Source organism: Excalfactoria chinensis, chromosome 2 (assembly GCF_039878825.1).
Source record: "Excalfactoria chinensis isolate bCotChi1 chromosome 2, bCotChi1.hap2, whole genome shotgun sequence".
NCBI classification, from domain to species: domain Eukaryota; kingdom Metazoa; phylum Chordata; class Aves; order Galliformes; family Phasianidae; genus Excalfactoria; species Excalfactoria chinensis.
The window spans coordinates 34,311,500-34,324,891 of NC_092826.1; the positions used below are offsets into that span (position 1 = coordinate 34,311,500).

The 13,392-nt window shown below is 36.8% G+C and overlaps 1 protein-coding gene across 6 annotated transcripts in view; it reads left to right on the forward strand.

Moving 5' to 3' along the window:
- ASPH (aspartate beta-hydroxylase) overlaps positions 1–13,392 on the forward strand; it is a 95,830-nt gene that overhangs the window by 8,734 nt on the left and 73,704 nt on the right. For 2 of the 6 annotated variants that reach the window (XM_072328555.1, XM_072328556.1), the window contains exons 2-4: positions 6,744–6,893; positions 7,773–7,817; positions 9,460–9,528. In XM_072328555.1, the coding sequence (XP_072184656.1) occupies positions 6,744–6,893; positions 7,773–7,817; positions 9,460–9,528 (264 nt within the window). Of the gene's footprint in view, positions 1–3,182; positions 3,637–6,743; positions 6,894–7,772; positions 7,818–9,459; positions 9,529–13,392 lie in introns of those variants that run through there. The other 4 variants (XM_072328557.1, XM_072328552.1, XM_072328554.1 and 1 more) reach the window with 4 other exon arrangements.

The following is a 13,392-nucleotide window of genomic DNA, read 5'->3' on the forward strand; positions in this document are numbered from 1 at the left end:
GTGCTAGTCTGGATGCCCTGTCTTTCTCCAGCTGTGTCCATTTCTGCACTTCTATAAGGAGTTGGTATAGAGCATACAGATAACAAATGAATTTCCCAATGCTTTTGAATAGCAGCACCTTACTCATGTGAGAAGTGGAAGTGTAAATATTTAGAATCTCAAAAGATATCCCATGTCATCTGAATCTGAGATTGGTTAGATTGTATGGTTTACCAACCTAACACTTCTTTTTCACATCGACAGAAGTTTTAGTTTTAACAACGCTGATTATACTCTGTCTCCTCATACCTAAATGGAATTTAAGTTTGCTGATGACATCAAGTTGTAGGGTACAGTCAACACACTGGAGGGATGGGATGCCATCCAGAGGGCCCTAGACAGGCATGAGCAAAGGACTCAGATGAAGTGTGAGGTCTTGCACCTGGGTCAGGGCAACCCTCACTACTAATACAAGCTGGGGGATGAAAGGATCGAGCACAGCCCTGCTGAAAAATACTTTGGGGTACTGGTAGGTGACAAGCTGGACATAAGCCAGAAGTGTGCCCTCACAGCCCAGAAAGCCAACCATATCCTGGACTGCATCAAATGAAGTGCGGCCAGCAGGTCAAAGGAGGTGAACTTTCCCCTCTACTCTTTACTTGTGAGGCCTCACCTGGAGTGATGTGAAGTCCTCAGTACAGAGGAGACATGGACCTGTTGGAGCACATCCAGAGGAAGGCTACACAAATGATGCAAGGGATGAAATACCTCTCCTACGAAGACAGGCTGAGAGAGCTGGGGTTTTTCAGCCTGCAAAAGAAAAGGCTCTGAGGTGACCTCATTGCAGCCATTTAGTATCTACAGGGGAGGTACAGGAAAGAAGGGGACAGACTCTTTAGCAGGGTCTGTGATGACAGAACAAGGGGAAATGGCTTCAAGCTCAAAAAGGGTAGATTTAGGTTGAATATAAATAATAAGTCTTTTAGAGTGAAGGTCAAGAGGCACAGGCACAGGTTGCTCAGGGATGTGGTTGGTGCCCTGTCCCTGGAGACTTTCAAGGCAAGGCTGGATCAGGCCCTGGGCCAAGGTCCTATTTGTCTATTATATATCAATAGTTACAACCTTGGTATACAGGGTGAAGCCTGAAGATTGAAATAAATTTCAACCTCAGTAGAGTACTTGTTATGATGTGAAGATTTGTCAGAGTGTATTAGTTCAATATGTATGTATGCTTATTGAATCTAGATTTTAAAATATTTACACACCAAAAATCATAGTCATAGAATGGTTTGGGTTGAAAGGGACCTTTACGTTCATGTAGTTCCAACTCCACTGCTATAGGTGGGGCTGCAAAATGTGCAAATGTGCATTCATATACATGTATTAAAAACGTGTATAAGTATATATGTTTATATTATGTGCCTGTGTGTATACATAAAAATAGCTCCCCTATCTCACAGAATTGAGATGACAAAGGCATTTTAATAAGATGAGGTATAATAAGAATACAGAGAATGCTGTAAGCTTCTATTTCATAGGTATTTTACTCAAAATACTTACTATAGATCACATTAAAAATAATAGCTGTGTGAAGTAATTAACTGCATTTTATTGTTGAAAATGGTTTGCAAGAATTCTTTTACTTTAAGATGTTAATTGTATTTGAAAAGATAATTTGGCAAAATGTCTAGCAGTACTTGACTTTTCCCTGTACTCAGCACTGGTGAGGCCACAGCTTGAGTATTGTGTTCAGTTTTTGGTCCCTCACTACAAGAAAGACGTTGAGGCCCTGGAACGTGTCCAGAGAAAAGCAACAAAGCTGGTGAGGGGTCTGGAGCACAAGTCTTATGGGGAGCGGCTGAGGGAGCTGGGATTGTTTAGCCTGGAGAAGAGGAGGCTCAGGGGAGACTTCATTGCACTCTACAACTTCCTGAAGGGAGGTTGTGATGAGGAGGGGTTTGGCCTCTTCTCTGAGGCAACAGGACCTGAGGAAATGGCCACAGGTTGTACCAGAAGAGGTTTAGGTTAGACATAAGAAAGAACTTTTTCTGTCAGAGAATGGTCAGGCGCTGGAATGGCTAACCAGGGTGGTGGAGTCGCCATCACTGTCAGTGTTCCAGATGTGTCTGGATGAGGAGCTACGAGATATGGTTTAGTGGTTTGCTGTAGCTACGGTAATGGGAGGATGGTTGGACTGGATGATCTTGTAGGTCCTTTCCAACCTTGTGATTCTATGATTCCTTGAATCAGTTCTTCTAGTGTTTTTGCTTTGAATGGCACAATGTAAAGCTGCGGATACTTGGTTGAAGGTCAGTGTGTGTTTGCCTGCACTTTCTTTACATCTCTTTGAAAAGTGTTAAACTCATTAGTGTTCTGCCTGCAGTTCTTGGGAGTTACATTTGGGATTTAGTTACTGGATCATAGAAACCAAAAAACACGTATGATGGCTTTCCAAGTACTTCGTACCTGTAATGCTTCACTTCTTTATTATTGTATTTTTAAAGAAGGGTGAAAGAGGAAGGACAAAATGCTAAATAGTAAAGCTTTCATCAGGATTGCTGCCGTCAGGACAGGAGTTGATTTCTCCCTCTTCCACCAAAAGGGAGCTGCCTCTTGCTTGAGTGTGAAAAGGGCAGTTTGCTAAAACAGATACAAATTGTATTATTGTGTTGTTAGTTTTTCTTCTTTTCTGGTCCTTGAGAAGAAGGCAGCGTGCTGATCCCTTGTGTTAGTTTTAAACTGAAAAAGTAACATGCATGTTTTCAGAATTTGAAGGAGATGCGATATGAGTTTTGGAAGAAAAAAGGGGAAGAAAGCAAAATCAACACCTTTGGTGCTTTCAATGAATGTGCAGTAGAAATCTTGTCTAGTGTGTGGTGCATTATGCGGAAACAGGCTTTGCTTTGGCAAGATTGACAGAACCCGTTCATTTAGTCTGCTGGAAGCAAATAGCAAGTATTCTGGAGGAACTGTTCTGATCTTAAAATTCCTTGTCAACAACACGCATAATCAATTCAAAGGGACTCTTAGACTCAGCATTACGTTTCAGAAATTGGCTGTCTTTTTGACTGATAAGCCAACTGGAAAAGAGTCAGTCTGCACAGGAGTTTGGGAAGCTTCTAGAGGACTGACAGCGTGGAGAAAGATCCTTGGGTGAGAGCCAGTCTGACAAATGCAAGCAGGCAGGCTTTGTGTCCGGACTTGTGCTCCAGCTTATGCTGGTGGATGTAACGCCCTCAGAGTGCAGGCAGTGAGGCGCTGTGGATGGCAGTAGCGTGCAGCGCAGCGTGCTTGATTTCATTTGCTATGTGTGACGTTGAGAGATTAAGGGGAGGGGAATGGATCAGCTACTAGGGTTCTCTGTTAAGAGGCGCAAGTGAATTTGATTGTCGTCAGAACAGGATTGCCATATGAGTTCTGAAAAGCGTTTGGCAAGTGAAGATAACCGCTCTAAAAATAGATTTTTTGGAGGAGAGTTTTCACTTTGGTCCAGTTTCGGGTTCCAGCTGAGCTAGCTTTACGAAACTCATCAGCTCCTGTTGCAAGACTACAGTAAGGATAAATCGCTTCTTACTCTGCCTTCAGTGTTAACTTTTGGAGATAACAACACACTCACTTGGTGAGAATTGAACATCAGTGTTATGGCTGACAACACAGGTACAATCCTATCTGTTTTTTTGAGCAAACTGAAAATGCATGGTTGCAAATACTGACTCTGTAATCAGCAAAATAAATGGCTTACTGTGGCATGTTGGTACTTTCTAGTCGGTTTACTGTTAGTCTGCATTACTGACTGCCTCTGGTTTGGATTCATTCATTGTTTTCTGAAGTAGAGAATTCTCATGGATTTATGGAGGTTCCTAACTGTAACTTCGTTTCTCTTTGAATAGAGCACAGACAGTTAGCACAAGAGACATTATTCTGTGTGCAGATATCTCACTTGAAAGTTATTTTTGAAGTATGTAAAGTTGCTGAGCACCTTCAAAGCAAGCTAAAGTAAAAGGCAAATGTTTTTAATGTTTTTTGTTTGTTTGTTTTTTTAACATGCTATCCAACCATGACTCTTAATTTGTATGAGTGATACGCAGGGCTTTTAAAAATTTGCCGCTGAGGCATACAGCACAATTTAAGACTTTATGATGTCTGCGTAAAGCCATCTGGTGGTGTAAGCAAAGGCTTGCCAGATATGGAAGGTGACCTACTTTGGCCATGGCTGGCAGCGGGCACAGAGAAGGGACTTGAATGTAGAATTAACTGTCTGGAATGTGCACTAAGCTGGAGGCAGTCTTCTGTAATGGCCTGCAGTTTTTTGTTCTGACTGTGTGTGTTTGGTTGTCTGTTGAGAGCATGCATGAATTTTATGTCGCGTGACTTCCTTAAATGTCAGAGTTACCAGATAAAGTGATAAAGCTGCTGTGGTAGAATTCCCAGCAGATTTTTTTAAGGATTTTGGAAATACTGTGCACAGAAGGAGAGAAAGCAGAGCAGAAACGTGTTTATTTTCACTGTTGTGAAAGATGTTTATATATATAAAATATATCTGTTTTGGAGGAAATTTCGTGAAACAACTCCTAGATTGAAAAAGAAAAGTTACTTTTTTATTATTGCTTTTTTAATTTTTTCTTTTGTTTTCCTGTTCTTCTGCTAACTAAAGCTCTTTTCATTAGCGGTAAATTAGTATGAGATACAGTATGATAATCTTTTCTGCTTTCCTCTCCTAGTACACTGTTTGCTCTAGAACAGAACGGTAACCTGGAGTAATTGAAAATGTTTTTGGCCTAAAGGTTCATTTTTAAAGGTTTTTAAGCACTCAGATACAGCAATAACCACATTCTGCAGTTACATAATTGATTTTAGAATATTACAATTTCCAGTTCAAGGGTGGCTCTCATAATTTTCATACCTATTTGATAACATTTCTGAATGTATTACCATGTACTGCTACCCTCTGTGTTTTCAAGGTATCCATACATCTTCCCATAAGGGAGATGCACATAGCTCAAAAAATTGTGCCTACATAATTGGGTACTATGTATTAGGAAGTGGAACATGCCTGGTGTGAGGCTAAGTTGTCTGTTTCTAAATATGATTGATAGGTTATACCGAGTAAACTGGGTAGTGTAGAAAGCAAGCCAGATATCTAGTATTTGTAATAACAATAATAAAGAAATATATTCTTAAATTAAGTAATGCATCAGTATAAGCTGAAGTGATCCAGTTGTGTTTTTTATAGCTCTCACCCTGGTACATAACAGTATGAATATAATAAAGCTTGTTTATTGCAGCTATGAACCTGATGAAAAGCAGGCTCTGAAAATCCTCCTATATCATATCTATAGCTGGAATAAGCCACCAGTCTTTCATTACTCATCTCTAAAAAGCTACTCCTTATTTATTCTAATGAGGAATCACGGTAATATTCAGGTGTTGGGGGGTATTTTGTATTTATCTGTATGTGGACTAGATCAAAATAGTTGCTTCTAGTAATATTGTTGTAATTTGGGGGAGATTAGGAAGGGTCATACAGAGCTTTTTCTCACTTGAGTCACAGCTATTATTTGTATGTTTTTTAAGGGATATGTTTTTTAACAAAAGATCATTATTTAAATGACTCGACTTGAATGAAGTTTTAATAACTTGAAAAAATTAAGAGAAACGGTGAACTTTGATCTTTGGATTAATTGTGGTGCCAATTCTTGGCCTCTGTACGTGAAACTGGAATGGTTGTTGTTGTTAAAAAGAGTTGAGCACGAACATTTTCATGTATATTTACTTGAGGGCATTTGTTTGATCACCATCATTTGAAGAGTGAAAGAAATATTTTTAATGTGGTCTATTGGCAGTATTCTGGGAGATTTCATTGCTTTCTTTAAGGAGTCCATAAATGCCAGCTGCAGTCTGTTTGTGACTAGGAAATGGATTGCTGGACAAGCAGGACTGAATATGGCTGGATGGGCAAAGGGCAGGGCTTGAAGGGAACAAAAAAGGGCTGGTTGGCCTGAAACTGCAGCCAGTTCTGAAGTGCCAGCCTTGCAGTAGTAAATAACGCGAGGCAGAGGAACAGACCTTGAGCTTTGGCAAAAAGCTGTAGATATCTTTTTAGGTGCACATTTACTACTTCTTTACCTAAAATGATCTGAAACTGGACCAAGCAATTTATGTTTTACATAAACCTCTGCACAGTTCTAAGAAGCTGAAGATGTTTTCAGTTAATACAGAGCCCGAACTTGAAATTTTACAATTGATGAGGTTTAGATTTTTGCTTCTCTGTAGGCTATCTGAATTGCCATGTTGATTTCATAAGTTAACTTAACTTTGCTGTACTAACTAGCTTTGAATCTGTTCGTTGCTCCAGAAGAAACGCTTTTCTTCATTTGTTTCTGCTGGTGGGATTGCCCTCTGGTGGCAGCTTGAGAAGTACTGGCCCAAATGACAAATATCTCAAAAATGTTAAGCTCTGTGCAAACACATACCAAAGAAGAAAAAGGAGGGATTTCCAACTAAATTGTTGAAGCATATTTCGTGTGGTTGCTTTACTATTGGGTTTTGGTGTTTATTTTGGAGGGGGAAGGAGAAGGGATTGTTGTTTGGTGTGTTTGGCCTTTACCACACAGATAATCACAGGGATGTTCATTATAACTCATAGCAAAATGAAACCTCCAAGTCAGAAGAAACCTACAAAATGTATAACTGTATGCTTAATCATAATTTTTTAGCAGTTACACAAATACATTTTTTTTTCTATGTGTGCCTTATTTTAACAGAGAGTAAGCACGGAGGAAACAAGAATGGAAAGAAAGAAGGCCTCTCTGGAAGCTCGTTTTTCACCTGGTTTATGGTAATTGCTTTGCTGGGAGTTTGGACATCAGTAGCAGTTGTCTGGTTTGAACTTGTAGATTATGAAGAAGTTCTAGGTAAGACTTATAAATTTTAATATAATGTAATAAAACTTTTCTAATAATGACTGTGACTTACTTTGTGATGGGTGCAATTTTACCTTTCGGAGTGGAAACCAAAATATTAAACTTCAGTGTAGGTGAAGCAGAGCAGTGCACAGCTAGTTAGCTGAATTGACAGTTGGGGGGGTGCTTGAAAATGACCAACATAAAAATATGCAGTGTAGTTCAAAAAGTAAATTTTAATGCTGAGCTCAATTCTGATGCTAAAATGAGGTTCTCATAAGACTGAAAAAGGCTGTTGAAATACTGCATGCATTTAAAAATTGAAGTAATCTCCCAGGTTTGATCTTTATCTTCTTGTAACGTGTATATAGTAGCTCATTAGGAATTTCATTTTAAGATTTGTTGTTTCAGTTTTCAGTTTTTCTCAGAAACTTAAAGAAGTGATTGGTTGAAAATAGGTGGCTAGTCTTATTATTGGTTCTTTGATGGCCCATGTTAGTAGTAGTATCACATCAAACAACTGTCATTTCATGAATGATCTTTTGAACGACATCAGTTTTAAGTTGACAACATTGTTAATTGTGACTCAGTATGAAAACATTAAGACAGTATTGTTAATGTAATATCTAGGGGTGGGAACTGAAGGGTTCAAATTTCAAGATGTATGTATGTGTGTAGGTAGAATTATTCTTTCTGTCACAGGCCTCAATATGCAGTTTTACAGCTGCTGATTTTGAAAACTGTACAATTTTGCACATCACTTCTTACATTTATATATATATATATTTATTTTTTTTAACATAAACTTATTTAAAGAAAAGTTTCTGGCTTGAAACTTAAGTAGGTCTAGTGATGCAAATAATGGTTTCTGTATTTTTACCATGCATGCAGCCAAAGCAAAGGATTTCCGTTATAACTTGTCAGAGGTACTACAAGGTAGGATACTAGAGAAGTAAGGTTGTTTTACTGTTCCTTGGCTAGAGACTTTGTTTTTGTCTTTAACTTTTAATATGTTACTGTACTTCTATAATGACATGAAACAGTCACTTCTCATCTTTCTCATTCCTCCTGTTTTTGAATATTATATTATTCTTATTTTTGGAATATCATATTTATTCCACTAAACTATTGTATTTAACCAAAAATAAATGAAGATCCTTTCTAAGTGATAGAGTCAGTGCTGTGATGATGGTCTTCTGTCTATTCTCAACCCGAAGCTGAACTTCCTTAAATTTTTCCGTATCATATAAGAGAAATATATTTCATTCATTTTGCTAGCAATCAAGTTCTGCCTCCATTTAGAGAGGACAAAATTCAATAACTAACTGACAAACCACAAAGAGTTAAGAGTCCTTCTGCAGTCAGTGTGCAGAGTTTCTATCTGAAGTTTGGCTTGGATTTTTGAAAATTAATTAGATAGATTAATTAATTACTTACCTGATGATCTTGGGGCACTTCTAATCCTAAACACTGTAATTCTATGCTAAAAACTGTTATTTTAAGTAGAAACCAGATTCTCCTTTTGCTTATATTTCATGCTGGCAGAGTTGTTAACAAATTAAAAGGGAGATGTCTGATGTCACCTATAAAAGGGTAGACAAAGTTTTGCTTACACTGAATGCTATATAGTTGTTCATAAAACTATGAATGTTTATTCCTTTGTCTAGGAAGTAGGTAGCACTGAAGATGAAATTATCTACATATCTATGTTCTGAGAATTTAGAATGACATATAATTTGAAAACAAATTGCAGTTATCGTATTATTTTTGTTTTAATATTTATTTTCCATCCTTAAACATGTTGAACATTTCTTGTGAAGTTACATTTTATTCTGAACAAAACTTGTTGCAAGAAAGTGCTTCATCACCATATCCCATTCAATATTCCAACATCTAAATGGAGCCAACAGGAAAGTTCAAGAGGCACATTTTACTGGGCAGTGTAGTGATGTGAGAAGGAGTAATGGCTTTAAACTAAGAGGGGAGATTTAGATTGGGTATAACGAAAAAATTCTTTACACTGAGGGTAGTGGTGCATTAGAACAGATGTCCAGAGAATTTGTGAAATGCCCCATCCCTTGACATGCTGAAGGCCAGTTTGGATGGGGCTTTGGGCAGCGTGGATCTGTAGTGGTAAGTGGGGTTGGAACTGGATGACCATTAGAATCATAGAATCACAAGATTGGAAAGGACCTATAAGATCATCTAGTCCAACCGTCCTCCCTTTACCATACCTACAGAAAACCCCTAAACCATATCTCCTAGCTCCCTATCCAGATGCTTTAAGGACTCCTTCAACCTAAACCATTTTATGATGTGTTTGTTTTAAATCTATGAGCACTGAAGTTAATGTGTGGGGAAAAGAACTAATCCATATTCAGTCTAAAGTATAGGAAATGAAGACAGGAACTTAAAATATTTGCAATATAAAATGAAAGGTGGTTAAAAAAAGTAGCACTAAATAATCAGTATGGTAGCAGCCTAGCATTGTCAAGTTAACCATCGCACACAGAAAACACTGTTGGAAACAAGTTGCAGAATTCCTAATTCTGTCTCGTTCTTCTCTTTATGTTTTTAGGCAAACTTGGAATATATGATGCTGATGGAGATGGAGATTTTGATGTGGAAGATGCTAAAGTATTGCTAGGCAAGTACAAAATCGGGAGGAAAAATCGACATAATTTATATGTCATATTCATGTTTGTTGTTTTTTCCTAACTGAATAATTTTAATTGATCTGCATTCGTTTTTTTCCTTATGCAAGTTGAAGGAGTGTTTATTCTCCTTATTTATTACTGTTAGTGTAAATCATGTACTTACTTGTAGGACAGTTTTGAAGTTAAGTGGTTGATGCTGCTGTATCCACTGTTACTAGATCATTGTGTTTGTTAATAAATTAATAGGGGAGAGGGCTTAAGATGCTTCAAGAGTTAGAACACTGTTCTTGTAAACATGGTAAGCCAGGTCCATTTTAAAATGAGTGCTAACAAGCCTTTGTATGTGACTGTGAGCACCTGTTTAGCGTATTTTTATACTGTTTTACCACTGTTCTGAGTTCTCCAGGAGTCTGTTTTATTTTCATTTTTGAAATCCTGCATGACTTGAAACATTAGTCTTAAGCACTGGTTTTAAGGAGTATCTGATTAAGTTTCAACTGACAGACATGCTTTGTGGTAGTGCCTTTTTACTTCTGTTTTCTACCATTAGCATCTTCACAATCAAGCATGGGATAAGTACTTATTATAGAAGTGATTTTAGAAAGTTTGTTTTTCTTTAATTGGTTACTTTCAAGTGTAGACCTATTCTGATCACAGAAACAAGTAAAAAGGAGAAAGCAGAGCCTAGCATAGTTAATAATAGCTTGAGCATTATGCAATCTGAGATGTTTCAAACTGGTCAAAGTTATCAGTGTATTAAGATGTTATGTCATACAGTTGGAAGGTCACACTCCATAATAACCAGTTTCTTATCAGTTTATTTTTCCTCATTTGTGTTTGGAGAAATAAGCAAGTCTTTCACGGGCTGTATCTGTTTAATTCCATCACAGCTGAAGAACACTTGTGTAATAAAAATCACTGAACTTGTTTGCAGTGCTGTGAATGTGAGGGGTGTTCTGAATTGCTTCAGAGATACAAATTGGCTATTAATTACAAGTAGTAGATAAAATAACATTTTGCATAATTTAATCCTAACCTTCATTATTTAGGGAAGGTGGATGTTAATTTCTTGTGGGTCATATTAGTTTTATTCAGCCTGCCAGAACCGTGCTGCTGCTTTTTTACATCTGTTTTATGCAATTTGATATAGCTGGGAATTCTGCTAGTACATGATAGTGTTTCTATTACAAGCTTACCTTATCATGTATTTAAACTTTATACTTAAAATGTGACACTAGAAGGTCACGCAGATCAAAAACTGATTTTCATTATTTTTGAACTCTTGCTTAGAAGCAAGATTTCATCTCATTTAAACTTGGGAGTGATTTCAGAAGTACCAAGGAAATTGTAATTTCTAAATTGTTACTGAACATTAACATAAATGTTTACGTTTAGAATTGTATCATCTACTAGAAAAATATAACATTGCTGGAAGCTCCCTGAAACTTACCGTGCTTGTTAGTTAGTATTTAAAAATGTACTAAAACGAACAGCACCATTATTTGTAGAATGCATTTGTTTTTTCAATTGATACAAAATCTGAAAGACTAGATGCCCTCTTGAGGAATTAAGTCATTGGAGTTAGTAAAGAAAAATATTCAGCTGCTTCTGTTTAACTGCATTAGGGTGACTTTCTGTGTAATGAATGCTCATTTCTTTTATTTGTGAGGCTTTTGGTAGTACATGTACTATGTCTGAAGACTTATGACTTTCTTGAATTTTCCTCTGTGTCAGGCTACCATAACAACTTCTCTGCTAAAATTGACTTAAACACAAAACAACAATCTCTTTTAAGTTAGGAATTCTTATGCTTTTTTATTCTCCGTTCTTCAGCTATTACCAGATCTTTGACATCTGCAGTGGTTTAATATTTTCCATTTCCTTCATTTTTCACTATAAATTTAAAGATTTTATTTGCACTTTGTGTTTCAAAGATTGGTTTAGTAGCATTTTCATTTTCTATAAGATTTGGGCACACCTGAGTAGGATCAGCATTTATAATTTTATTTGTTGTATTACTATTTTTTTTTTTTTTGGTGGTTTATTATTTATTTATTTATTTATTTTTCTTTAAACAAGAGGAGCTGTAATGATTAGGATCTGTTTAAGAGATTCTTGCAATTTTGAAGGCTGTGTGTAGGAAGTGTACTCTTCCCTCCCCCAGCCCACTCCAAAAGTAAGAGAGGAGGGAAAAAAGACCTACCTAAAACCTCTCCAGCCAAACAAACTTAAATGTTTATCGAGTTAGTTTTGTTTTTTATTTTTAAATACCCAGAGCTGAAATGCCTATGATTTCCTTATGACAAGGAACCTACCTTGCAAGTTCATCTTAACTAGGAAAGACAAGACAGTTTTTCAGTTTTCAGATAGTCAGGGGGAATGTTATACCTCTTTGCTCACTTTAGTTCTGCGTACAGGAACAGTGGCTTTCTTTTTTTACAAGAAAGGTGCGTGTATAGGGATCACCAACACCTGTCTGAACCCTCAGAGACAATTTTTATACCTCAGTTATTTTTAGTGAATAACAGTCTCCTGAGAATTTCTGATCTGCATACAGTGGTTAGTACAATTTTTGAACCATTCAGGGGGAAGAGATTTGTTGAATCCTAGCTTCCACAATTGAACTTTTCTTCCCCCCCTATCTTACCTATGGGAGAATGAAGAATTTGCAAACAATCATATGAAGATTGCATGTTGAGCAAATCTGTGATGAGGTGGCAGGAGTTGAGATTGGTTTGTTGGTTTTTGGGTGTCTTTTTTCAGGTATGGCTCACTTAATTTAGGATAATTTTCATGTCCTCTCTATTTTTTCCATCTTGTTGAATCTTTAAATGTTGAAGACTGGCATGTGCTCATTATCTTAGAAGAGGTGTGTGCACAAGAAGAAAGGCATATTCTCTTGATAAATAAAGCAGCTGGGTTAGCACTGTTGACTAGATAAAGATTCTGACTGTCTAGATAAGTTGCATTGTTCATACTTCTCCCAGAGTGAAAGTTGTTTCCTGTAAGTTACTGATTTAGCATCACACAGCTGCCTGTTGGGGCAGTTTATTTTTTGTCACTAATTTCAGATACTTTTTACAGTGCTTGTGTATGAGTTTTAGTTTGAAAATCACTTATTCCCAAGTATGTGAATGGAAAACGTAGGCAATTCTTAGCATATCTGCAAGAAGTTAGCTATCTTCATTGAAGACAAAATTAACTCTAATGTGAATTTGTGGTGGTGATATTTCCTTGTTTGTATAGTTCTAAGAGAGGAAAATGAAGATTATGTGTACTAATGTGTTCTTTTCCATAGCTCAGGATGGAGTATTTTTGTATACAGTGGCTTTTAAATCTAAAACAAAATCTTGGATTGATTTAGGATAGAATTAGGAAGAAAGGATTTGGGCTTTGCTATTTTATTGTTGCTGGGGCAAGCGTTTTTGTTTCTAATTTGTAAAATGTTTCCCAGTTGGTTGATCCCTTTTGTGTTCTGATCATTTTCAAAGAGAATGTACTGCTGTAGTCTGTGTTACACTTCATAGAGGCCCAAGAGACTTTGTCTTGAGTTGGGACAATAGGAGCTTCTATATGGTTATCCACCTGTCTACAGAAAAAGCATCTAAAGCCTGTGATTTTAAAATTTTTTTTAAACACCAGTTTTCAAGAGAATAAAGAGATGTTTTATAATTCTGTGTTTATAATTTTGATTTTATTGTTTGTTTGTTTTGTTTTTAATTTGGGTTTTTATTTTTAAAGTAAAATTTCATTCATCACTAAGTAGATTTACTTTGGTAAATACCTTTTGTCTCCTTTTGTCCAAAGTTTGAAAACAAATTAGAATGATGACTGCCTACTATACATAAAGTTTG